This window comes from Halichoerus grypus, chromosome 3 (assembly GCF_964656455.1).
Source record: "Halichoerus grypus chromosome 3, mHalGry1.hap1.1, whole genome shotgun sequence".
Taxonomy (NCBI): domain Eukaryota; kingdom Metazoa; phylum Chordata; class Mammalia; order Carnivora; family Phocidae; genus Halichoerus; species Halichoerus grypus.
In genome coordinates, this window is record NC_135714.1 from 66,168,994 (window position 1) to 66,192,928 (window position 23,935).

At 44.6% G+C, this 23,935-nt stretch overlaps 1 protein-coding gene across 1 annotated transcript in view; it reads right to left on the reverse strand.

Moving 5' to 3' along the window:
- Positions 1-23,935, reverse strand: part of SCD5 (stearoyl-CoA desaturase 5) — a 155,210-nt gene that overhangs the window by 5,213 nt on the left and 126,062 nt on the right. The window contains exon 4 of the mRNA XM_078068838.1: positions 586-818. Within this exon, the coding sequence (XP_077924964.1) occupies positions 586-818 (233 nt within the window). The remainder of the gene's footprint in view (positions 1-585; positions 819-23,935) is intronic.

The window sequence follows — 23,935 nt, forward strand, 5'->3', positions numbered from 1 at the left end:
GAAGACACAAGGTGTGGAGGAGTCAGATAACTTGCCCGGAGAGTAAGTGGAGGAACCAAGACTCAACCAAACTTGTCAGAATCCAAAGGCCTCGCTCTTAACCATCTTGTGGCACCATGAGATGCCACACTCTTGTTTCTTCCCATCTCTCTGTTTGAAGGCCTTTTTTCCTTACAGTCAGTCATATGATTGGACAGTGGAGGCTAGAAAGGTTAGGGCAGTTTAAAAGAAAAGTCAGCTGCTACGCCTCTCAGGAACATTTCCAGGGTAAAAATAAATAGCTTAATTATTGAGCACTTACTATATGACAGACATTGTCCTAAGCCGTGTACATATAGTAGCTTACTTAATCTTCATAACATCCCTATGAAGTAGGCATCACGATTCCCATTTCACAGATGAGAAAACTCTAAATCAGGGAGATTAGGTGACTTGTCCAAGACCCAGGATTCTAACACCAAAGCCCAAGTTCATCCCATCTGACTCCAATCCACTGCCTCTTTTCACAGATTCCAGAAAACCATTGGAAAGCCAAGAAAATCTGAGCTGTTGTATTTCCCATTGGCTCTCACCGCCCCCACTCACCAATGGCACCCAGAGTGACAAGTGGGTTCTGCCGAGGGCTGATGTGCTTGTCGTAGGGCCGGTTTCCATACATGTGGGCAGCACTGTTGACCAGCCAGGTGATGTTGAGGGAGATGGTATAGCGGAGGATGGAAGCCAAGAAGTAGGAATTCCACAGACTCTCTCCCCAGAAGCACCAGGGCACCAGCGTGGGAATCACGAAGCACATGAGCACCACGCTGATCTTATAGTACCTGGAAGGCAGAATATTACACTAGCATCGGGCCCCTGGTGATGGTGGCAGGGATAGGCTGAGCAAGCTACAGGAGAAGTCAGGAAATGTACCCGTCGGCTCCTTCTGCTCTTTCTGTATGGGGAACGCCCTGTTGTGTGTCACCCTGTACAGGGGCCTCAAGCCCATATCCTTACAAGGGCTAGGCAGGTAATCCAAAGTGGAGTTAGGATGTGTAGAAGGCTCTGGGAAGTGGGAGGGCCTGTAGCAGGCATACTTCAGAGAAATTCCAATAGCAAACAATGTAGTGCTGCTGAAACCCATGTATCTCCAGCTCCATTTCTCCTACAGGTCACCAGGTTGACAGCAGGATCTTCCTTTCCTGGTTCAATCTCCATGCTCAAGGAGTAGCTCTTAGCTACTTCCTTCACCTGTCAATCAACTGGATAATCAGGTTTTCTCCAATGATTTCAAGAAACATGTATTTCTTGAATAATGTCCAGACACATGATTCCATACTAACTTAGCTTGGTACAAAGGTAAACGATCCAATCTCCTCAAAAAATGTTCTCTGCTCATTGGAGATTACATTCCAAGCCAGCATAAAAAAGTAAACAATAAGGCTAGGCTTGTGCCACATAAAAAGTCATCTTTACAAAGAAAGCCATCAGTAGTTTGGTTGCCAGACCTGTGTAGCCAGCAAATATTTACTGAGCACTTACTGTATGCCAGGCCACGAATGCTGGTGATATAAAGGCAAAGTCGACAGAGTCCCTGCCCTGGGCTTCAATCAGGTGGAACCACTGTTTCCCGTCCCCCCGTCCACAGAGCATGTGGAACCAGCTCTGTGCAGGGACAGGAAAGGGGCTGTGCTATGAGTTCATAGGTCTTTCCTCTCTGGCCTCACACTGCCTAATCAAGCTTCCAGAAGACCTCTGTTAAGATGCATATGTATGAAATGGGAGGTGGCACAGTGTGAGGGAATGACATTCAAGAGGTGGAAGACTTGAACTTGAGTCTAGATCTGATTCTGGATGTTGAACCAGCCGTTTTCTTTCTTTCACTCTCCTCTTGCACACAGTTAGCTGGTTCCCCAAAGAGCAGAGCATGAGGCAAGGGTGTGTGGGGGGGTAGTCTATTCTGGGAAGAGTGAGACAGGGAAGGAGGGAATACCAAGCCAGGGGTACCCATGCTTTGGATACCTGAACTTGGACCTCGATGGGACAGATTACACCTCGGAGTTATTCTTTCAAGGAATGAAAGAAGGGGCTATTTTCCCATTGGCTCCAACTCCCTCCTGGTCAGGGGATGTCACATGGGATATCAGCTCCCTCACAGTTCCAAGTCTGCTTGGGTCAGGATAGCTGAGTGCATTTCTGGGAAGCATCTCAGGTGGAGGTGGCAAAGAAACCAGGCAGGAAGTAAGAAATAGGCCGTCCAGCTGAGCAAGGTGCTCTTAGGTTACACCTGGGCCAGCAAGTGGCTGCAGCAACAGCTGGAGTGAAAAGATGGGCAGAGAGTAGGAGGTGGGGCATGAGAGGGGTCCAACACAGGTAGTGATTATAATACCTCCAGGGGTTCTTGTAAGGATCTAATAAGTAATGTATACTATGTGCATATTATGTCACAGCTATTCTGAGACCTTTATGTGTACTGGCTCATTTAATTCTAATAAAAACTCTAGGAGGAAGTGACCATTATCATCACCATTTTACAGAGCAAAGGAAAAGTTATGTAGTTGGGCCAAGGTTACAAGACTAAGATGTAGTAGGACCAAGATTCAGATCCAGGCAGAATCACTTTAGAGACTATCATCCACTTAAAATGCAGCTATCTTATATCCCAGTGACTTGAAAATGGGTGCTGATGGGTACCTGTTGCCCAACAAAAAACAAACTGACGCTTGTGTGCAGCTAGCAATCTGAAAAACACCCTTACATACATGATTTGCACATGAAATCATTTAAGTGGAAAGAGGGTGCTTGGGCGGCCAGATGAGTGGACTGCGGCTAGAGGGGCAAAGACAACAGACAATGAAGGGACTGGTGCTCTTACGTTGGGCTCCCTAGGGTCACATGCAGAAGGCTTTTGTAGAGCGCTTTAAAAAAAAAAAAGATTTTATTTATTTATTTGGGAGACAGAGAGAGAGCACGGCGGGCGCGGGGTGCAGAGGGACAAGCAGACTCCCTGCTGAGTGGGGAACCCAATGCAGGGTTCAATCCCAGGATCCAGAGATCATGATCTGAGCTGAAGGCAGATGCTTAATGGACTGAGCCACCCAGGCGCCCCAAGAATGCTCTTGAAGGATACTTGTAAGGAAGGGAGGAAGGCAGGTTGGGCCGAGGCAGAAGCTCACCTACAATGAGTTTCGGCAGATCCAACGGGAACCTCTGGGGCCGGATGACCCTTTAGAGTTGTCCAAATTGAAAGGTCTCCGCGCATCATCCAGCCTTTGGCCTTGGGGCGCACCCTGGGAGGGGTGAACCCTGGGACAGGGCAGTTCCATGTGGGCAAGGGCAACTCCCAGAGACGACAGCAGCTGCAGGCTGGGAGCATCAGCTGAAGAGGGGATCTGGGTGAAGCTAAGGCCCTGGGAATTGGCGGTGAGTGTGTGAAGGGAGGGGGGTGTTCTGAAGGGAAAATGGAAGAGGTGCCCAGAGCCATGGGTCTGCTACTTCTCATTTGCACCTCTGAGGAGGAAAGGAGGCAGCTCTAGTTGCCAACAGTAGGCATTTTGCAACTTAAGAAGTTTCTTCCCTTCGTCCACTCTCTGCATTACAGTCCAGTACCTTTGAAAAGAACCTGTCCTGGGGCGCCTGGATGGCTCAGTCGGTTAAGCTTCTGCCTTCAGCTCAGGTCATGATCTCTGGGTCCTGGAATTGAGCCCGGGTTCAGGCTCTCTGCTTTCAGGCTCCCTGCTCAGCACTCATGGCTCTCTCTCTCTCTCAAAATAAAGAAATAAATAAAATCTTAAAAAAAAAAAAAAAGAAAGAAAGAAAAGAGCCTCTCCTAGTCCTGATCTGAGCCATTGTCTTGGCCTCTCATTTTGCTCCTGAAAAGAAGAAAGAAAACACACACACTGAGGGCTTGCTCTGTGCTGGGCACCAGGCTAAGCATCTCACAGGCCTTCTCTCACTCCTCCCAGCGGGCTTGGGATAGACAGTGAGGACCCCAGGCCTTAGAGAAGTGCCATGCTTCCCCCAGGAAGAGGCCAGGCCCTTGCTCTGGCTCTCGGCTCTGCCCCAACCCTACAGAATCCACAGCTCACAGGACTCAGCTTCTGCTCACACCCTGCCCCTGCCTCTTCCCTCCGAACTTCTTAGGGAAGCCACCTGCGGGCCTTGGCTCTGGCTCTAAAAGCCTGCTGTGGAGGGATGGAGCTTCCCAAGTGGGAGGAGAAAAAGGTCTGGGCTTCCCCCCCAACCCACCGCCCCCAGCACAACCCCTGTCCAGCCAAATGTCCTCTTCCTCAAAAAAGACCCTCTTTAAAAACCATTCCAGGGGACGTCAGGGTGGCTCAGTTGGTTAAACGTCTGCCTTTGGCTCAGGTTGTGATCCCAGGGTCCTGGGATCGAGCCCCGCATTGAGCCCCACACCGGGCTCCCTGCTCGGTGGGAAGCCTGCTTCTCCCTTTCCCACTCCCCCTGCTTGTGTTCCCTCTCTTGCTGTGTCTCTATCAAATAAATAAATAAAATCTTAAAAAAAATTTCCAATATCTCAGGAAACAAACTGAGGGTTGCTGGAGTGGTGGGGGGTGGGAGGGATGGTGTGGCTGGGTGATGGACATTGGGGAGGGTATGTGCTACGGTGAGCACTGTGAATTGTGTAAGACTGATGACTCACAGACCTGTACCCCAGAAACAAATAATACATTATATGTTAATAAAAAAATCATTCCAATAAAGCGTTATCATATTTAATTATAGGGTTATTCTCTGATTGCTCTTCCTGTATTCTGCTAGGATTCCTTGTTGTGTGTTCAATGGAATGAATGGAAGAAGAAGGGATTTTTAGGGGCCACAGAGGGTCTGGGTGCGGCTGCCAGTGGTATGGATCTTGAGGCTGATCTCTGCATCGTTAACATTCTCCCCAGCCATCAGACGGACTCGACACCCTCCTGTGTTGCTGAGGAGCCTCCCTCCTGTGCCTATTCGCGTCCAGCAGCTTAATCACAGTCACTGGCCTTGCTTCGGAACAAGTATGGAGATGGCTCCCTGGCTTCCTTGCTTAACGACACTCAACTCTGAACCCCTAGCCGAGGGTCCACCTGCAAGTCCATGAGGCCTCCAACTCCTAGTCCTTCCTCATCTGAGGGACTTCCTTTCTTCAGCTGTGGTAGGGAGCAGGCTGCAGAAGGGCCATTGACATTGCTCTGTCTTTTTGCTAAATGGGTTTTTTATGTTGTAAAGCGTCATAGAACAGTAAACTACCCAACTCCGCTACTTCCTAGCTGTGTTATCTTGAGTAGATGGTTTAATTGCACTGAGCCCCAGGTTTCTCTTCTGTAAAATATAGTATTAACAAATTTATTGAGTCCCTACTATGTATGTGTCAGTACTATCTTGGTACTGGAGATATAAAGTGAAAGAATCAGACAAAAATCCCTGCTCTTGGAGAGTAGGGGTATTCTGGTAGGAAGATTTGATAAACATATATATTATGTATATACTATACAAAAATTTACATATATGTATATTCTGGTAGGAAAGAAAGCTAATAAGAAATATATAGAGCATGTTAGTGGTAAATACTAAGATAAGAGTAAAGCAGAGAAGGAGAATATGAAGTCAAGGGCAGGTGCTGCAATTTAAAATAGGGTGTCTAGGGAAGGACTTAGTGACATTACAGCTTTTGAGTAAAGATGTGAAAGCAGTGAGAAGTTAGCCGTGTGGCTAAATGGGGCAGAAGATTCCAGGCAGAGAAAACCACAAGCATAGAGGCCCCGAATGTTCCTGGCACATTCAGGGATGAGCAGGAGAGGTGGGGCTGAAGCGGGTGAATAAAGGGGAGAAGGTAGGAGATAAGAGAAAAATGGTGGGCCGAGTCACAGGATGTCTTGCTGGTCATCATAAGGGTTTCAACCTTTACTCTGAGTGAGATGGAGCCTTGGGCAGATTTGGCTCAAAGGAGTGGGGTGATCTGACTTACATCTTAGCAGGGTCACCCCAAGTGTTGTGTGGAGAATGGGCTGTGGGGGGAGGGGCAGAAACAGGGGGCGCAATTAGGACGCTGCTATACAATCTGGGCAGGAGAGGACATTGACTTGGACCAGGACAGGGGTGGTGGGTGTGAGAAATGGTGAAATTCTGAATATATTTTGAGAATAGAGTGATAGGACTTGTTACCAGACTGGATTGTGGAGAGAAAGGAGTCAAGGATGACATTAACAATGGAGATGTCATTCGCTGGGGAAGGATGGAGGGGAGCTGGTTTTGAGCAGCACATGAGGAGCTCAACCTTAGACCTGTCAGGTGGAAAATGCCCACTACACATTCAAGAGGCCATATCAAGTAGACAGCTTGATGTGCAGGTCTGGAGATCAGAGGTGCTCTAGAGAGAGGTTTGATGGGAACAGAAATTTGGAACTCATCAGCATATTACTGTATGACACTCACACACGTACATTTTTTCATCTGGGTTCCACCATAGTCCTGTGAGGTACTTATTATAACCTCACTTTGTAGGACCTTTCTGGAGCCCCAGAGAGGTCATGGGATTTCCTCAAGGCCATACTGGTTGGACAAAGCATAGGCAGGCTTAAAATACAGTGCATATAACCTACTACTTACTTGGTTTACCAAGAGCAGGGCACAGGGGATAGGTAAACTTACCCAGAAGTAAACCAGGCTGGAGTGTGTGACCTAGCCATTGCCCTAAGAATTGCACATATCCAAATAAAAATGTCACCTCAAGGTCGGAATGCCACACTCCAGCTGAACTGAACTTCTTCCCATTCCTCAGGCACCGCCTTCTCTCTGTCTCCTGTGTCTATGTCCTCGGCCTGGCTTACTTGATGTTTCCAAATATCAGTCTATATGTCACCTCCTCTGGGGGGACTGCCTCCATCCCCCAGGACAGGCCCTGTCCCGTGTTCCTGCTGCATGTTGTACTTCTCAGCTCTCACACTTGTTGGCTTAGTGGGTGGCCTCACCCACGAGGTTAGTGGTCTCAACCCTGAGTGCAAATTCGAATCAACTGGGTGAACATTTAAAAATGACTGATGTGGGGAACCCACTGCAGACTGGCTCAATCAAATTGGAATTTCTGTTCCGGGCACTGATATTTTTAAAGCCTCTCCATTGCAGACATTGATGGTAGCCTCCCTAAAATCCACCCCTGTCCTTTCTTTCTTGCTGGAATCCTCTGATTTTGTTCAGATATCCAACTGCTCTCCCTGCAGCCAAGTCCTTCAGGGAATGTGAACTCTACCCACGATGTGAGTCCTGACTGGTTTGGAACAATCAGTGGTGATCTCATTCACTTTCCCAATAATTAATTTGGAATTGGTCAATAGTGGTCAATAAGATATGAAGGGAAAATGGGTATAATTTTTAAAAAGGTAAGTAACAAATGTTGGTAAAGATGTAGAGAAATTAGAACCTTCATGCATTGCTGGTAGAAATGTAAAATGTTGCCGTTGCTAAGGAAAACAGTTTCTCAAAAGGTTAGATATCAAATTATCATATGACCCAGCAATTCAACTCCTAAGCGTACGTTCAGGAGAATGGAAAGCAGGGACTTGAACATACACTTGTACGCCAGTGTTCATAGTAGCGTTATCCACAGTACCCAGCCAAAAGGTGGAAACAGCCCAAGTGCCCATTAATAGATGAATGGATAAACAAAATGGTGTGTGGATAGACAGATAGATAGATAGATATACATATATATAATGTATATGTGTGTATATATGGATGTATATATATGTATAATGGAATATTATTCCACCATAAAAAGGAACAAAATTTTTATATGCTATAACATGCATGGATGGAACTTGGAAACATGCTTAGTGAGATAAACCAGACACAGAGGACAGATATTGTTTATAATTCCACTTACATGAGGTACCTAGAATAGGCAAATTCATGAAGACAGAAAGTAGGATAGTTGTTCCTAGGAGCTAGAGGGAAGGGGAAAGGGAAGCCCCTGTTTAATGGGTATAGAGTTTTTGTTGGGAATGATGAAAAAGGTTTGGGTATAGGTATTGGTGATGGTTATACAACATTGTGAATGTACTTAATGCTGCAGAATTGTACACTTAGGGTTATAATGATAAATACTATGTTGTGTATATTTTACCACAATAAAAAAGAGCGAGATGAGGGAATGTTTTCTCGACCACGGAAAGTACACACGGGCAGAGGTGGCTTCTCTTTTTTCACAGTGACCCCAGGACCTGCTACAGCCATCTATGACCGTGACAGGAAGAAGACTGAGAAACAAAGCGGACCCCTTAGGTTGACGGAGCAGAAAGATGGAAAGGTCCTTGAATGAGCTACTGAACTAACCAGCCCCAGAGTGGCTTTATCCCTGACATCTTACTCTGGGACAAGCCAGTTGAGTCAGGACCTTCTGCAGAGTAGCTGAGCTCAATCTAGTAGACCGCAGGGGACGCTGACATGCCATCTGGATCTCCTCGCAGGGGAGAGTCACTAGCAGTGCTGCTTCGCTGGAGGGAGCTGCCCTGCCCTAGGTCATGCCCTCTCTTAACAACCCCTTCCAGGGACTGGCCCTACGTAAGGCGTGTAATCCATTGTCCAGGCCTGGTCCCACTGCCTCATCTCTCAATGACTCTGAAGAGTCACCCCAACTTCAGAACCCACAATATGGTGGGCTGAGGCCTTTGATGGGACTGATGAGGACCCAGCTTCTTCCCTCGCCCAATCCTGTTTCTGACACTTCTGTTTCTGACACTTCTTCCATAGGTGTTGACCCTAAGGAATCTCTCCAGTCCACTTCTTACAACGTAATATCCACCTCAGAGCCAGCTTCCGGGGTAACCTGTCCTGTGACGTGAATATATTGCTGGACTGGCAGAGTCCAGCAGAAGGCCACTCTCCAGAGCCTAGCACAGGGACTTGCACAGAGTAGGCACTCCTACTTATTTGTGGAACAATTAAGTGAATGGTTCTTTGGTTAATAAATTACTGAGAAGCTCTCAGCTTCTCAGGAAAATAAAAACACTACAGTGACTCAGTAGGACACAGAGCATGAGAGATAAAATGCCAAGGTTTCCAAAAAACACAAACCACACGATAAATGTGCCACCTGCTTTTGGGTTCCTCATAAGATGCTTATCTCTTGGATTGGTGCCAACACAGGACTGTGAATATGAAACCAACAACTTGATTAAAGACATTCGTGCTCATCAGGCCCCAAACCCCAGCTTCCCACAAAGGCTTGGAAGGCTGTAAGGCTTCATAGCTCCGGTTTAAAAGAATGATTTGTGAGCATGAGCTTCTAGGTCATTTTCTGAGCTGCCAAATATGGCAAAACGTTGGCAATATTTAACAGCCACTCTAACAGGTTTTGTCTTGGTTTGGAATGTGAGTGGCTTCCTCTCTGTGTTTCTGTGGATACTCAGACCCTGAGATAGGAGAAGACTCCTAGAATCATCAAGGGAGAAAAAGAAAGGGTTGGTATGAATCCAAGAATGACCGAAGGGAGAGTAGTTCTCTTCCACAGATTTGAAACCAGAGATCCACAGGTTTGAGTCCAAAACACAAGAGCCAAAGCACTCAAGCTCACCCGACAAGTAGCTCTGAAGCAGCTTTCTATCGCCTTAAAGTGACAGCTTTCAAGAACAGACCCACAACAGATACTGGAAACCTTCCCCATTCCCACCACCAATTCCACGGTGGGAAGATGCTTTTCAGCATTTAGCTCAAGATAAGAGGTCCATTTACACAATCCAATGCCATCACACATCATAGTGCCCCAATCCAAGTAAGTTTCAGTGATAGGACACTAACGAAGATATGGGCCCCCATCTTGCAACATTGTCAATGCTTCGAACACTATCTTTATTCCCATAAACTGGATCACAATAAAGAGAACCGAAACAGACGGGAAGAATGAAGGGGGGGAAATCGGAGGGGGAGATGAACCATGAGAGATGATGGACTCTGAAAAACAAACTGAAGGTTCTAGAGGGGAGGGAGGTGGGAGGATGGGTTAGCCTGGTGATGGGTATTAAAGAGGGCACATTCTGCATGGAGCACTGGGTGTTATATGCAAACAATGAATCATGGAACACTACATCAAAAACTAATGATGTAATGTAAGGTGATTAACATAACATAATAAAAAAATAAATAAAAAAAATAAAGAGAACTGAAACATTAAAAATAGACTTGAGACTTGGGCGCCTGGGTGGCTCAGTCGGTTGAGTGCCTGACTCTTCGTCTCAGCTTAGGTCATGATCTCATGGGTCTCCCTCTGCCCCTCCCTTCACTCTCATGCAAGCGCGAGCGCTCTCTCTCTGAAATAAATAAATAAATAAACAAATCTTAAAAAAAAAACAAAACAGACTTGGGGCACCTGGGTGGCTCAGTCGTTAAGCGTCTGCCTTCAGCTCAGGTCATGATCCCGGGGTTCCGGGATCGAGCCCCTCATCGGGCTCCCTGCTCAGCGGGAAGCCTGCTTCTCCCTCTCCCACTCCCCCCTCTCCCACTCCCCCTGCTTGTGTTCCCTCTCTTGCTGTCTCTCTCTCTGTCAAATAAATAAATACAATCTTTAAAAAAAAATAGACTTGCGGCCAAAAATTTGTTCTATGGAGAAGAAAGGATTTAGGATTTCTTCCATTTTTCCTTCCTCACCTCCCAAATCTGAGTGTGCTAAGCATCTTAAAACTCTTTTTTCTTTAGATGAAAAAGAAATTGCTGTTCTCTACCTACAAGCATTTCCTATTGCTTGACTAACCCTAAGCCCAGCGGTCCAGAGCCAGTGGTGTGTGAGATCTCCAGAGGGAGAACCATGAGAGCGTGAAGGAAGGGGAAATAATCTGCCCACTGCTGACTTCTGCGGGGGGCTGGCCTGAGGAAATGCAAAAAGAAGTAAACACCACCATGGGTGAGAGAGAAATTACAGCCCCACAAATGGATCCTAATGATGAGCGATGAGCTGTCACTGGCATCTTGATTAAACATGTTTGGTTTTGTGATTTCATTTAAAGCCTAGCCAGAAAGTCATTTTCCCTACAATTTTTGCATCTTGTAGGGAACCAGGCAAAATCATCTGGATGCTTACTAAACATTCATTTAGAGAACAGATAATACGCCCTGGCAGTTTGTAAATGGAATGGAGGGAACTCCCCCTCCCCCCCCCCCCCCCCCCCGCCCATGTCCCCTCTGGCATCGCCCACAAGGAGGTGAACAATGTGATTCGTTTGAATGCAGATGTGAAGACAGAAGCCCCCTGATAGGGGAGCTCTTTGGAGGGTTTCAGAAAATCTTCCAGACTCTTTGAATTGTTTGAAAATGGGCTCTGCTGCTGTGCTCTCGATTTTTACCTCTCTGGTGTTTCAAGGGCTTTAAGTGAGAGAGCTCATGATGACTGCATTTGAAGTATTCCCTGAAAACCTTGATCATTCCAGATTTGGCTTTGACCCTCAATTAGTCTTGACATCACTTCCCCTGTGCTACTTCATAATAAGCATTCCCGTAGAAGAAAATCTTTTAATTGGACTATCTAGTTGCATAATCGTCGTCTTCCGGACGCCTCTCCTCCCCAGTGGAGCAGAGATGGGGAACGACCGCTCACGAAAATATCTCCTTTGGAAATTTGCAAGGCAGTGGGGGGGGGGAAGACATATTTTTATTTTCTCTCTGCCGTCAGCTTTTTTGCTTTTGAGGTCTGCATGTGGAGGTTAGTTGCATCCATCCACTTGAATTTAATGTGTCTTTGTACAAACAGCTTGCATTCATTCACTATGCAGCAGTTTAAAAGATAAACACAATCATTTCAGAATTTCAACACAAAGAGCATTATTTGTACCTCACCAACAATGAAGTGCTTAAAGAAAAGACCCAGGCATGCTGATTGCTAAGACCGAGTAAGGAGGGTTAAAAGCCTTTTTTGCCCTTTTCAAAGCTTTGATTCTAAGTAGATGGCAAGTTTTTTGTGGGCAGGATTTGTCTTGATCCAAGTCACATCACCTGCAGTTCCTTGAACACAAAACACTCGTTAACACAGTAGGTGTCTCAACACAAGTTTAAGTTGATTAGACTGCTGTTCTAGTCTTTCTCCGGGGCTCTTTGTCTCTGCCTTTGTCTTTCTCTGTCCTTCCTCCCTCCCACCACCCTCCTCCCTTCCTGATTAGTTCTCAATTGTTCTGGATAAGTAATCGGAACACAGACTAATTCCTGACGGTATATAGAATAGGATGACTAAAATGAACAATTAAAATCACTTACAAAATAATTTTTTAAACAAAATTGCTGCATTTCCAGTTTCTCTCACCCTTAAAGCTCCATTCCACTTTCATCCTTCCAATCTGAGATTAAGTGAGCATTGCAGGAAAAAACATAATCACTTTTCTTTTTTTTTTTTTTTAAAGATTTTATTTATTTATTCATGAGAGACAGAGAGAGAGAGAGAGAGAGAAGCAGAGGGAGAAACAGGCTCCCAAGGAGCAGGGAGCCCGATGCGGGACTCGATCCCAGGACCCCGGGATCATGACCTGAGCCGAAGGCAGACGCTTAACCATCTGAGCCACCCAGGCGCCCCATAATCACTTTTCTTAATCTGGGACCTATGAAATTGTGTGCAAACTCTTTTGTGTATTTCCATTTTCTGGGGCTCAAAGTCCACAGCTTTCATCAAATTCTCAGAGATACTCGATTCCCAAGGCCCGAAACATTTGATGTTGTTGTTGAACTTTCATTTTCTTTGTTTACTTTAGGATTTGGCCTAGGATTTAGGTAAAAAAATTTAATTCAGTTTAAGGAAGGGTCAATTTAAAGAATTTAAAGAGGCGCCTGGGTGGCTCAGTCGGCTAAGCATCTGACGTCGCCTCCGGTCATGACCTCAGGGTCCTGGGATCAGCCCCATGTCTGGTCTTGTGTCACCCCATGATGGGCCCCCACGTGGGCTCTGCACTCAGCGGGGAGTCTGCTTGTCCCTCTCCCTCTCCCCCTCACCACCACCCGCCCGGCTCCTGTTCTCTCTCCCTCAAATAAATAAATAAAAATCTTTAAAAAAATAAAATAAAGAATTTAAAGAATAGTACTTTTATTTATTTCTTTTTAAAGATTTATTTATTTATTTGACAGAGAGAGACACAGTGAGAGAGGGAACACAAGCAGGGGCATTGGATGAGGGAGAAGCAGGCTCCCTGCTGAGCAGGGAGCCCGATGCGGGGCTCAATCCCAGGAACCTGGGATCATGACCTGAGCTGAAGGCAGACGCTTAATGACTGAGCCACCCAGGCGCCCAAGAATAGTACTTTTAAAAATGAGATTGCCTGACCTTTTTTGGCAGTAAGATATTAAAAGGGATTACAGTGATGCTAGATAGAAGTGTGTGTGTGTGTCTGTGTGTGCACTCCCCTGATCATTCTAGCCTATATATATGTGGACCTTTTGCTGAAAGGACAGTCACCAACTGACAGAGTTCAACTCTCCACCCCCACCCCAGGGAGAAAGTTTAATTCCAAACTCCAATCCACCATGAGCTACTCATGGGCAGCCAGTCTCTGTGCAGGAAAAGGGTCAATGGAGTCACTTCAGCCTCCTTCATGACCAGTGTTACCTGCTGCAGCTGAATTGATTAGGTAGGCTGACCATTTTGTTGAGAATGAATAGGCTGATATAAACACAGCTTCTTCATTTCACACGTGAAAGCCATGATCCTTGGGCACAACACATGCTTTCTAGCACATTTCCTACACTTAAGCTGCGCCGTCCTTCCAAATCTCCTCAAAACTCAACTCAAATTGATTTCTTCTAGAAAGCCTACCCTGATAAACCCCCTCAACTATGGTTACCGCATTATTCAACATCTCATCAGTACAACTGTGCTGTAGACTCAAGAAGACAATCATTTTAGAGAGTTGAGTTGTCTGACTAGCTGATGGTATACATGTTCAATTGCACCAACTTTAAAAAAAAATTGTATGTGGAAATCACTACCCATTTTTCTGCCTTCTTAATCAGTTTATGGAGCAAAATGTGACCTTCCTTGGTGGTGATGAATGTCTTATCCTGGGTTCCCCAGAAGGCAGGGCTTAAAGACAAAAGCTTATATGCTACTATTTTATAAGAGGAGTTCAGTCCAAGGGAAACAGAATGTGGGAGGCAGGGAGGGTGGGGGAGCTGATAAGACTGTGTGTTACTGAGCCAGCCACTGCTTGATATCTCAGCCTGGTGGGACCGTCTTCCAAAAGACCATATGGATGACTAAGCCTCAGAACACTCCCTCTGGGAGGAGGATGCGGGAAGAATGTGTCTACCAGCAACCCGCTCCCATTGCTCCCACCCCCACACGAACTTCTGGATTATGAATGTGGCTAGAATCCACATTTCAGGCATGCTTAGTTAGCATTTGACAAACTTTAGTGAGTTCATAAACCAGAGGTCCATTACAGGCTTCAACTATTTTTATCTCCAATCACCCCCCAAAGAGTTTGTAATTAAGATAAGGGAAATGAATTTTCACTGGTAAAATCAGTGGTTGAAATATGTGGATTGGCTAGAAATACTACAGGTACCTCTCGGCAGCATCTATTCCTCAGAGTGACATCACTGAAGGCTTTGCTCCCTCCTGTGCCCAACTACTAACAGGATTCTGTTGCTGGATTCTGACAAGAAGGTGGTACGACTGCAGCATGCCTGCCCTGCAAGGAGCTCACGGACATGTCCCAAAGGGCAGCAGGCAAGGCTTCATCAAGCTTCTGATGCGTTGCGTGGCTGTTTTTGTCCGTAACTGCTAATTGTGGTAGAATTTGGTTTGAGGCAGGATTCTGCTGTAGGGAAGAGCCGTTTCCTTCTTCCTCTTCTCACACTGGAGTTGGCCAAGGTCACTTCCCAGCAGACACAGCCAAGGGGTCTCTTGTTGCACGATCTTTGTTCTGTAGTCCTCTTGCCGTACCTTTAAGGGTTAGAGGCACCACGAATCCTGGTAGGAGACACCGCACAAATGGGCAGTGTGCTCACGAAACTTCCCACCTCACACTGGGCGGCAGGGCCCCAGGCTGCTGAGCCATACTGTGAGGAAATGGAATACACCACGGCTGGTGGGTGTGTCCAGGTGCCACTTACTTCAGCAACTGAGGGTGTGACAGCATCTTACAAGAATTATCACCCCAAAAGCTGGCTCTCGGCTTGTGGATTGGCTAGAAATACTACAGGTATTGTGGGTTGTCCAGCACGCTCCACAAACTGGGTAGTAAACACACTCCTCAGTCCGAAAAGTATCTTTGGGGGTACTAGGTGTTTCATTAGTCTCAGTAAATAGAAAGATGAATAGGACATAGTCAGAGTCCTCAAGGAGTTTATGGTCTAATGAGACAGAAATACAAGTGGATCAGTTCAATACAACATGATAAGCAGCAACATGAGATATGCCCAAGGTTCTACAGACCTGATGAAAAGGGGCACTTCACTCACTCTGGGACAATGGATCTTAAACTCTTTGGTCTCAGGACCTTTTAAAGTATTTTATAAAGATTTTATTTATTTATTTGACAGAGAGAGAGAGCACAAGCAGGGGGAGCGGCAGAGGGAGAAGCAGGCTCCCCGCTGGGCAAGGCAGCCACTTAACCAACTGAGCCACCCAGGCATCCCCAGTATTTTAAATATTATTGAGAGCTCCAAAGAACTTTTGTTTATGTGGGGGTACATTTATCAATATTTATTGTAGGGGAAATTAAAGCTGAGACATGTTTCATTGATTTGTTAAATATTCAATGTTAATATAAAATTACATACAATATAGAATATAAAATAGTATCTATAATACACAAATGCATTTGTTAATATTATAAAAGAAATGTGGAATTGATTAAAATAATAAACCTATTACATGTTAACATAAATAACACCTTTTTGAAAAATAACTATTTTCTAAAACAAAAAAAAAGTTTTAGTGTGAAGAGGTCATCAATTTACATAATTGCACATCTCTTATGATGTGCAGTTAGAAAAGGGAGGACCTCACAGAACTCCTAAAAGGGGCTCAGGGAGCCCCCACCCAGAGAGTCCTTGAACTGCGGACCCCAGCTTCCTGGATATGAGTTTTGAAGAATGAGGAAGAGCTGTCTAGGTGAAAAAGAACATTCTAGATCAGTGCTTCTCCAACAATCACCGCGCATCTGAATCCCTTGGGGCCTGGGGTGGGGCTTGAATCCTGCATTTCTGACAAGCTTCCAGGTGACACTGATGGTGCTGGTCCCAGAACCACACTCTGAGTAGCCGGGACCTCGGCCAGAGGAATAAGGGAAACAAAGGTGGTGTCACAGAAGAGCGTGAAGCGTGAGGGGAATGGCGGAGCTCCTAGAGAGTGAAGTACCAGGCGGGAAGTACCAGGACAGAGCGTCGGCATGCCAGGGAGATAACAGACAGTCTTCACTTTTCCCAAGGGGACGTCATGAAAAGGTTTTAAGCAGGAGGCAACTCTGGCTCACATGTAAGTAAGCATCATTTCTTATTCTGAATAACTCAGAACTGCGATAAATACAGAACATACGCGCAGAGGAAGTGGGCAACAGGATGAAGTGGGGGAAGAAGAAAGATAATATTCCCTATACGGGGTGCCCGGGTGGCTCAGTTGTTAAGCGTCTGCCTTCAGCTCAGGTCATGATCTCGAGGTCCTGGGATCGAGCCCCACGTTGGGCTCCCTGCTCGGCGGGAAGCCTGCTTCTCCCTCTCCCACTCTCCCTGCTTGTGTTCCCTCTCTCGCTGTCTCTCCCTGTCAAATAAATAAAATCTTGAAAAAAAAAAAAATTCCCTATACAGCATAGCTTCCTAGAAGAAGCATGTGCTTTGCTTGGACTTGGACAGAATTTGCTCAAATTGCAGCCCTGCCATTTACAAAATGTTCCTGAGTCAGCTTCTCAGAGGCTCAGATTCCATCATGGGTAAAGATCTGAGAGATCCGAGTTACATGGGCAGAGAACAGAGTGCTACCTAGTGAGTACCCACTGAACTGAAATCCATATGATAAAGGACGTTATAGAGATAATAAAAAATAACAACGAGAAGCGATTATTGTTATTCTAAGACTAGATACAGGCTTGAAACGAGAGACCCGAGTTTATTAGAATTTTGTATTTTCAAGAGCAAAAAGATTCTGAGTGAGAAGCTGAGGGGAATCACCTAAACGTAAATGGTTCACTGATTTGAACGCCAGGCAGCGTGAGCTCACAGCTATGCACAGTGACAGAGGACGCGGGCCGGCGACTGCGGGAGAAGGACCTCAGGTCTCAAGGTTGTCATCCTTTCTGGCAAGACTACTTGGACCCAAATTTTCAATAGGAAATTTGAATGGCTTAAGTCGTAGTCTCCCTGCTCCCCTTTCTCCTGACCTGATAGTACTTGGTACAGATAATAATGAGCACAAACACAGAGCACAGAGAAGAAGAGTCATGTTTGCATTTTAAATAGAGCCATCCCAGTTTCAAAAATCTCTCTCTGTGTGAGCACCCCCATGAGAAGGACTTTCTTCACTTCTATTCCTCTTTTTCTCTGGAAGCCCTTGGCCTTGAAGACCCAGAATTCCCCTCATCCCCCCCTGGGATTCTGAGACTCTTCATATCTCATTCTTGCCCTGAAGCATGAGTTATTACGTTCCAGATGATGCATTGCTTTCTCAATCCCCTAAAACAAATATTGGCTCTCCGATTGTAAATGAACGTTTTCATTATCCTAAAACTCCAGGTTCTTAGTTGGACAGAATTGGAAAGCCTGTTCGTTTATCTTGAAATATATCGAGATATATGGGGTTTGTCTAAATCTCTTGATAATTAGGACATCTGAGTAATTGTTTTTCTCTATTTTAAAATGAAAGACAAGATAAGAGTAGGTTTATAAAAGAAAGCCAAATGTCAGAAGAGATAGCACACCAGTTGAGTCAATGAGCGTGTTTTGACAAATCACATTATCTCAGCACTAAGAGTCTTTGTATCTGTGTGACAGATTTGTTATTGTTTTATATGAAAATAGGCAGTGTGAGGAGAAATAAGTGACTTGGACAGGGAGACAGTTCAAAGCTGATTTCTGACAAGGATTTCCTCAGCCAGTGGGCTGACAGAAATTTCTTTGGTTTTTCTTTCACCAGGAATTCATCCTTTCTCATCTTTGTAATTTCAGTATTTTAGACTAAGAATTTGACTCTTAGAACACCCTTTGCATCGAGGTTCGCTCCCCAGGAAGGGAGCATTTGCCTATGCTCCTGTTCCTTCATTCATTTATTTTTTAATTTTCTGAATCCGTGGAAGCATTTCTTTGAGAAAAGCAAGGAGGGAGGAAGGTGAGTTTTTAATTTCTAAGGCTGATTGAGTCAGCTATCTCGCTGGTGCTTCTCGGCTGGAGCCCTTTGCCCTTGGTGTGGCACCCAGTGGCGCTGCGAAAAGTCTGGGCACCTTGACAGTTCTTGCTGTTCACCTGGGACAGCGAGGGAGGGGAGCTGAGGTGTCTGTGTATCCAGTCCCTGTCCCTCTCACTGGGATAAAAACATGGCGATTCCTGTCAACAATAACCACAAAAATTACAGAATGTCTAGGAATAAACTGAACACAAAACATCCAAGATCTGTATTTAGAAAACTATGAGCCCTGACTGAAGGATGTAAAAGAAGTTGTAAAAAAGGGATAGACTCTGTCCCGGAAGAATGAGAGTGTCAGAGAAGACCATGAACCATCACTTCACGCGGACCTCGAGGACCCTCTCTCCTTTACTGTGCATTCCCTCAGCTGCTTTCATATATGGACTTGGAGACCTCTGGTTATTTTATAAGTATGTGTCTTTTCTTACCCTTTTTTTTTTTTAAGAGCACAAGCAGGGGTGGGAGAGGGGGATGGGCAGAGGGAGAGAGAGAATCTTTTTTTTTTTAAAGATTTTATTTATTTATTTGAGAGAGAGAGTGTGCAAGTAGGGTGGAGGGGCAGAGAGAGAGAGATTGGGAGAAGCAGGCCCCCCGCTGAGCAGGGAGCCCTATGCGGGGCTCGATCCCAGAACCCTGATATCATGACCTGAGCCAAAATCAAGAGTCAGACGCTTAACTGACTGAGCCACCCAGGCGTCCCTCTTTTCTTCCCTATTAAATGATACGATTAATAAAAGCCAAGACTATCCCTTTTCTTCTCTTTATATCTTCCATTTCCCTTAATACAGAAATGCCTCTACTTACAACTCTTCCATTTAAGGAAGTTCGCAGTACAAACAAAGCAGGGTGGAAAAGGGCATCAACTTTGCCCACCACCAGCAGATGGTTTTAGCAGTCACAAGCCATCATTCCGCCACACATTGTTCCTTAGTCAGGGGGATGTCAGCTGGATTGGTGCTCAGTTCTGAGCTCTTTTATGAACATCAGTAACATCATCAGTCTGAAAAGTGTAAAAGTAGTGAGTACATTTAAAATGTTGCAAAAAAGAGACACACGATTATGACGGAAACAAAAGTAGAAATAATTTTTCAAAACTGAAAGTGGTGAGCAAATGCCTATTATTGCAGGGTGCGCCTGGCAGAGCTGGAAGAAGCCTCAAGGCCAAAGACCAAATCATGAACAAAAGGAAGGAACAGGGATTGGTGAAATGAAAAAGGCAACTTTCGGGGTTGTGGCTGCATATTAGCAGCAACGAACGCTATCCCTTGGCCTAAACTTTGTTCATCCTGGTGAAGTCCAGGAGTTTATGAGTGAACTTAAGCCTAAGCATGGTGAAGAGTGTTCATGAGTCTGCTGTAAGGTAAGGGTGGCTCCCCAGGGTCAAAGTTGCTGGGTTCAGGGCCCATCTAAATCAGCAAAACCTCATCTGTTGGCCAAGGAGAGTGCTGTAGCCATAGGAGGTCCACATTTGGGGGAAAATGTTGAAGACAATGTAAGGAAGAGAGGAGTACTCCCAGTTTAAAGCTTTGAAGGGCCCACTTATGTTTTGATTTATGTGGATGCATCTGGAAATTGGTAACTTAAACCTCTCTTAGTCACTTTGAACTTAGGAAAAAAATGGACACAAGAACGGGGTTTTAGAACTCGGGTCTTCATAAATGGAATAGCTTCCATATAGAGCTTTACGTGTGGTTAATTACACAAATATTTATTGCACATCTCCTCTGTTATGGACCCTTTCACACACATTAACTAATTTATTCACTCAATGATTCTGTAAAATAGGTATCACCATTATCACCATTTTATGGCTGTGGAAATGAAATCCGGAGAATGCCAAAGTGGTCTCTTTTGATTCCAAGGTGCTGTTTTACCTCTCCATACATAGCTGCCTCCTTGTGTCAGCCAAGTGAATGAATGAATAAATAACCCAATGCTAATATACATTATAATTCTACCTACGCTTCACACAGTTAAAAAAATGGCTTGATTTTTGAATGCACAACTATTACTTTATATATTGTCACCAATATATAGAGTATGTAAATAATGCCACCAGTGTTACTTGATATAATATCACCAACTCCCATTGCTGTGTGTCTCCCTTCTGACCTTCAAAATATCTCCAGGGGCATAGAAAGGGCATGCAGCATGGAGAGCCACTTTGAAGAGTGGTTTCAGTGAGTAATAACAAAGTCAAACAGGACCCCCCAGGAAGGGTTACTTTTCAGTATGTATCTTTGATGCAATTTACAAAACATCTTGCAGCCTCCTGGTTGAGGGCCCTTCCTTGTCTTTGGAAATCCTTTATACTGATAGGGATTAGAGAAAACGGCTGAGAATCCTAACCAGGGTTGTTTAGCAAGGGTGTAATTTCTCCAGTGCTCCTGTGTAAATTGTGGTTGTAACAAAACCTCATCTCTCTCAACCTAATCATTCCATGACACATTCAGGAGGATACAACATGGTGAAATGAACACTGAGAAATTAGAATAAAATGTGTCAAAGGAAAATCTCCCTAATAGCTCTGACATGACAACCTATACATGAATAATCTAAATATTCATTCTGGGTAATAGAACAGCCATCAACAAATTCATTACTTAAGACAACCAAAACATCACTGAGATACCACCTCACACCAGTCAGAATGGCTAAAATTAACAAGTCAGGAAAGGACAGATGTTGGTGAGGATGCGGAGAAAGGGGAACCCTCCTACACTGTTGGTGGGAATGCAAGCTGGTGCAGCCACTGTAGAAAACAATATGGAGCTTCCTCAAAAAGCTGAAGATAGAGCTACCATACGACCCAGCAATTGCACTATTGGGTATTTACCCCAAAGATACAAATGTAGTGATCCAAAGGGGTATGCGCACCCCAATGTTTATAGCCCCAATGTCCACAATAGCCAAACTATGGAAAGAGCCAAGATGTCCATCAATAGATGAATGGATAAAGAAGAGGTGGTATATATATATATATATATATATATATATATATATACACCATGGAATATTATGCAGCCATCAAAAAAACCCGAAATCTTGCCATTTGCAACGACATGGATAGAACTAGAGGGTATTATGCTAAGCGAAAAAAGTCAATCAGAGAAAGACATGTATCATATGATCTCACTGATATGAGGAATTCTTAATCTCAGGAAACAAACTGAGGGTTGCTGGAGTGGTGGGGGGTGGGAGGGATGGGGTGGCTGGGTGATAGACCTTGGGGAGGGTATGTGCTACAGTGAGCACTATGAATTGTATAAGACTGATGAATCACAGACCTGTACCTCTGAAACAAATAATACATTATATGTTAAAAAAAAAAAAAAGAAAATAGTAGGAAGGGAAAAATGAAGAGGGGGAAATCGAAGGGGGAGATGAACCATGAGAGACTATGGACTCTGAGAAACAAACTGAGGGTTCTAGAGAGGAGGGGGGTGGGGGGATGGGTTAGCCTGGTGATGGGTATTAAAGAGGGCACGTATTGAATGGAGCACTGGGTGTTATATGCAAACAATGAATCAAGGAACACTACATCAAAAAATAAATAAATAAAGGTTTCAAGAGAATAAATGGGAAAAAAAAGACAATATTTTCACTTCAATTGTCAACTGACAAGGGATCCCCACAATATATTGCTATTTGCAGTTTGTATAAGAAAATGTACTTGAATTTCACAAATATGCATGAATCATACTCTTTCAATTTTAGAAAGGGACTCAGCCTATTCAAAAATGTTCACAAAATAGCTATCACAAGGACATTAACCTCATAAATCATTTCACGGCAAGAACTACAAGCTGGACAATAATTAATGGATTTGTTTCCAGTTAACCAATTTATTTCTTACTTTAAATATATGCATTTGTGCCTTCAGATGCCTCTTGTTTAAACAACTTCTCCTATATTATTCTCTTTCTAGCTTAGCAGTAGCTGGATTCTTTAGAGAGTCTTCCATGAAGCAAACCAGCACTAAAATGACTATTACTACTTATCGAGTAGTATATACCAGCTCAGAGCACTGGGGAGAATATGAACAAGAAATATGTAAATGCTCCATGTGTTAATTTATCTGTATAGACACCAGATTCATTTGTGGCTCTTCTACCCTCCTGTTCCATGAGAAGCAGGAGAATTCTGGGTAGGAAAGTGGGCTTTGGCATCTCACTTGGTTAGATCTTTTTCTTCAACAAAAATGGAGGAAGGAGATGAAGAGATGGTATCTTTGTCCTCAGCCAGTGGGGGATTTGGACTTGTGTGGACAATAACTGTATGTCCCTTTTAAAAAGCAAATGGAAAAAAAAAAAAACCACATATGAACACATATTTAGCCTCACTAGTAATCAAACATCTACAAATTCATTATGCTATGAGTATCACAAGTTGAGAAATTTATATATTATTTGACTCAGCTATTCTGATTTTAGCCAAAGGAAAATATCATAGCTATGATCAAAAATTTATGTATAATGTTATTCATCTTGGCATTGTTTTAATGATAAAAAAGGTGAAAATCCTTCAGTATTCATCAGAAATAATAATCCATCCTCACAATGAAATATTAAGCAGGGATTAAAACTGGAAAGATTCCACAGGATTCCATTGGGCAAAAACTGCAGGTCCTATAAAATAGAAGGCAGAGTTCTGCTTCCACCTAGGATGTAGAAAGTCACAAAAGAACATTGTTTCCATCAGAACAAAGAGAAAAGGTGGGCAATATACAAAATAATAACTTATCTTGAGCCCACCAGAGAGATGAGGTCACAAGGCAACTAAGTGAATTGAATTCCAAAGAGTGGTAGGCCCATCCATGAACTGCTTCACTTGGCAGAGCATCAGGGAAAGATGTGGCCACTACATTCGTAGATGAGAAGAAATCAGCTAAACATTTAATGAATGAATCCTTAAAGGCCAAGTGTGGGCTAGTGCGTCAATTTAGAAGAGCTTAGAGCCTTAGACACAAGGGAGTTTGCATTCACCCTCCAGCTCTGTTCTATAGACCTGCACTGGGTGGTCCCAAGAAAGTCAGAGGCAAAGGAGGAAATTGGAGAGAGCCCCCCTCCACCATATAGACATGCAGGAGGTAACCAGCTGCTACCGAAAGACAAGCACAAAGCCTTGGCTTCTTCCCCAGAGACTTCTCTTGTAAAGCCAAAGTCTTTTTTTTTTTTTTTTTTAATATTTTATTTATTTATTTGACAGAGAGAGAGAGAGAGCACAAGCAGGGGAAGTGGCAGGCAGAGGGAGAAACAGACTTCCCGCTGAGCAGGGAGCCCGATGCGGGGCTCGATCCCAGGACCCTGGGATCATGACCTGAGCCGAAGGCAGCCGCTTAACTGACTGAGCCACCCAGGCGCCCCTTGTAAAGCCAAAGTCTTAAGCCGCTGGGGGAGGGCAGAAAATCTTCCGCCTCTAGGACCAGGCAAAAGTCCAATGCTTCTTTGAGAATAAGAAAAACAAAACCTGCTTGTCTCTGAGGTGGGAGTAGGAAACTCTCACCCCACTCCCAGACATAGGCAGAGCCACTGCCGCTGAGGGAGGGGTAGAAGCAAAAACCTTCTGTCCCCCGATTTGTGCCCAGGATCCTGC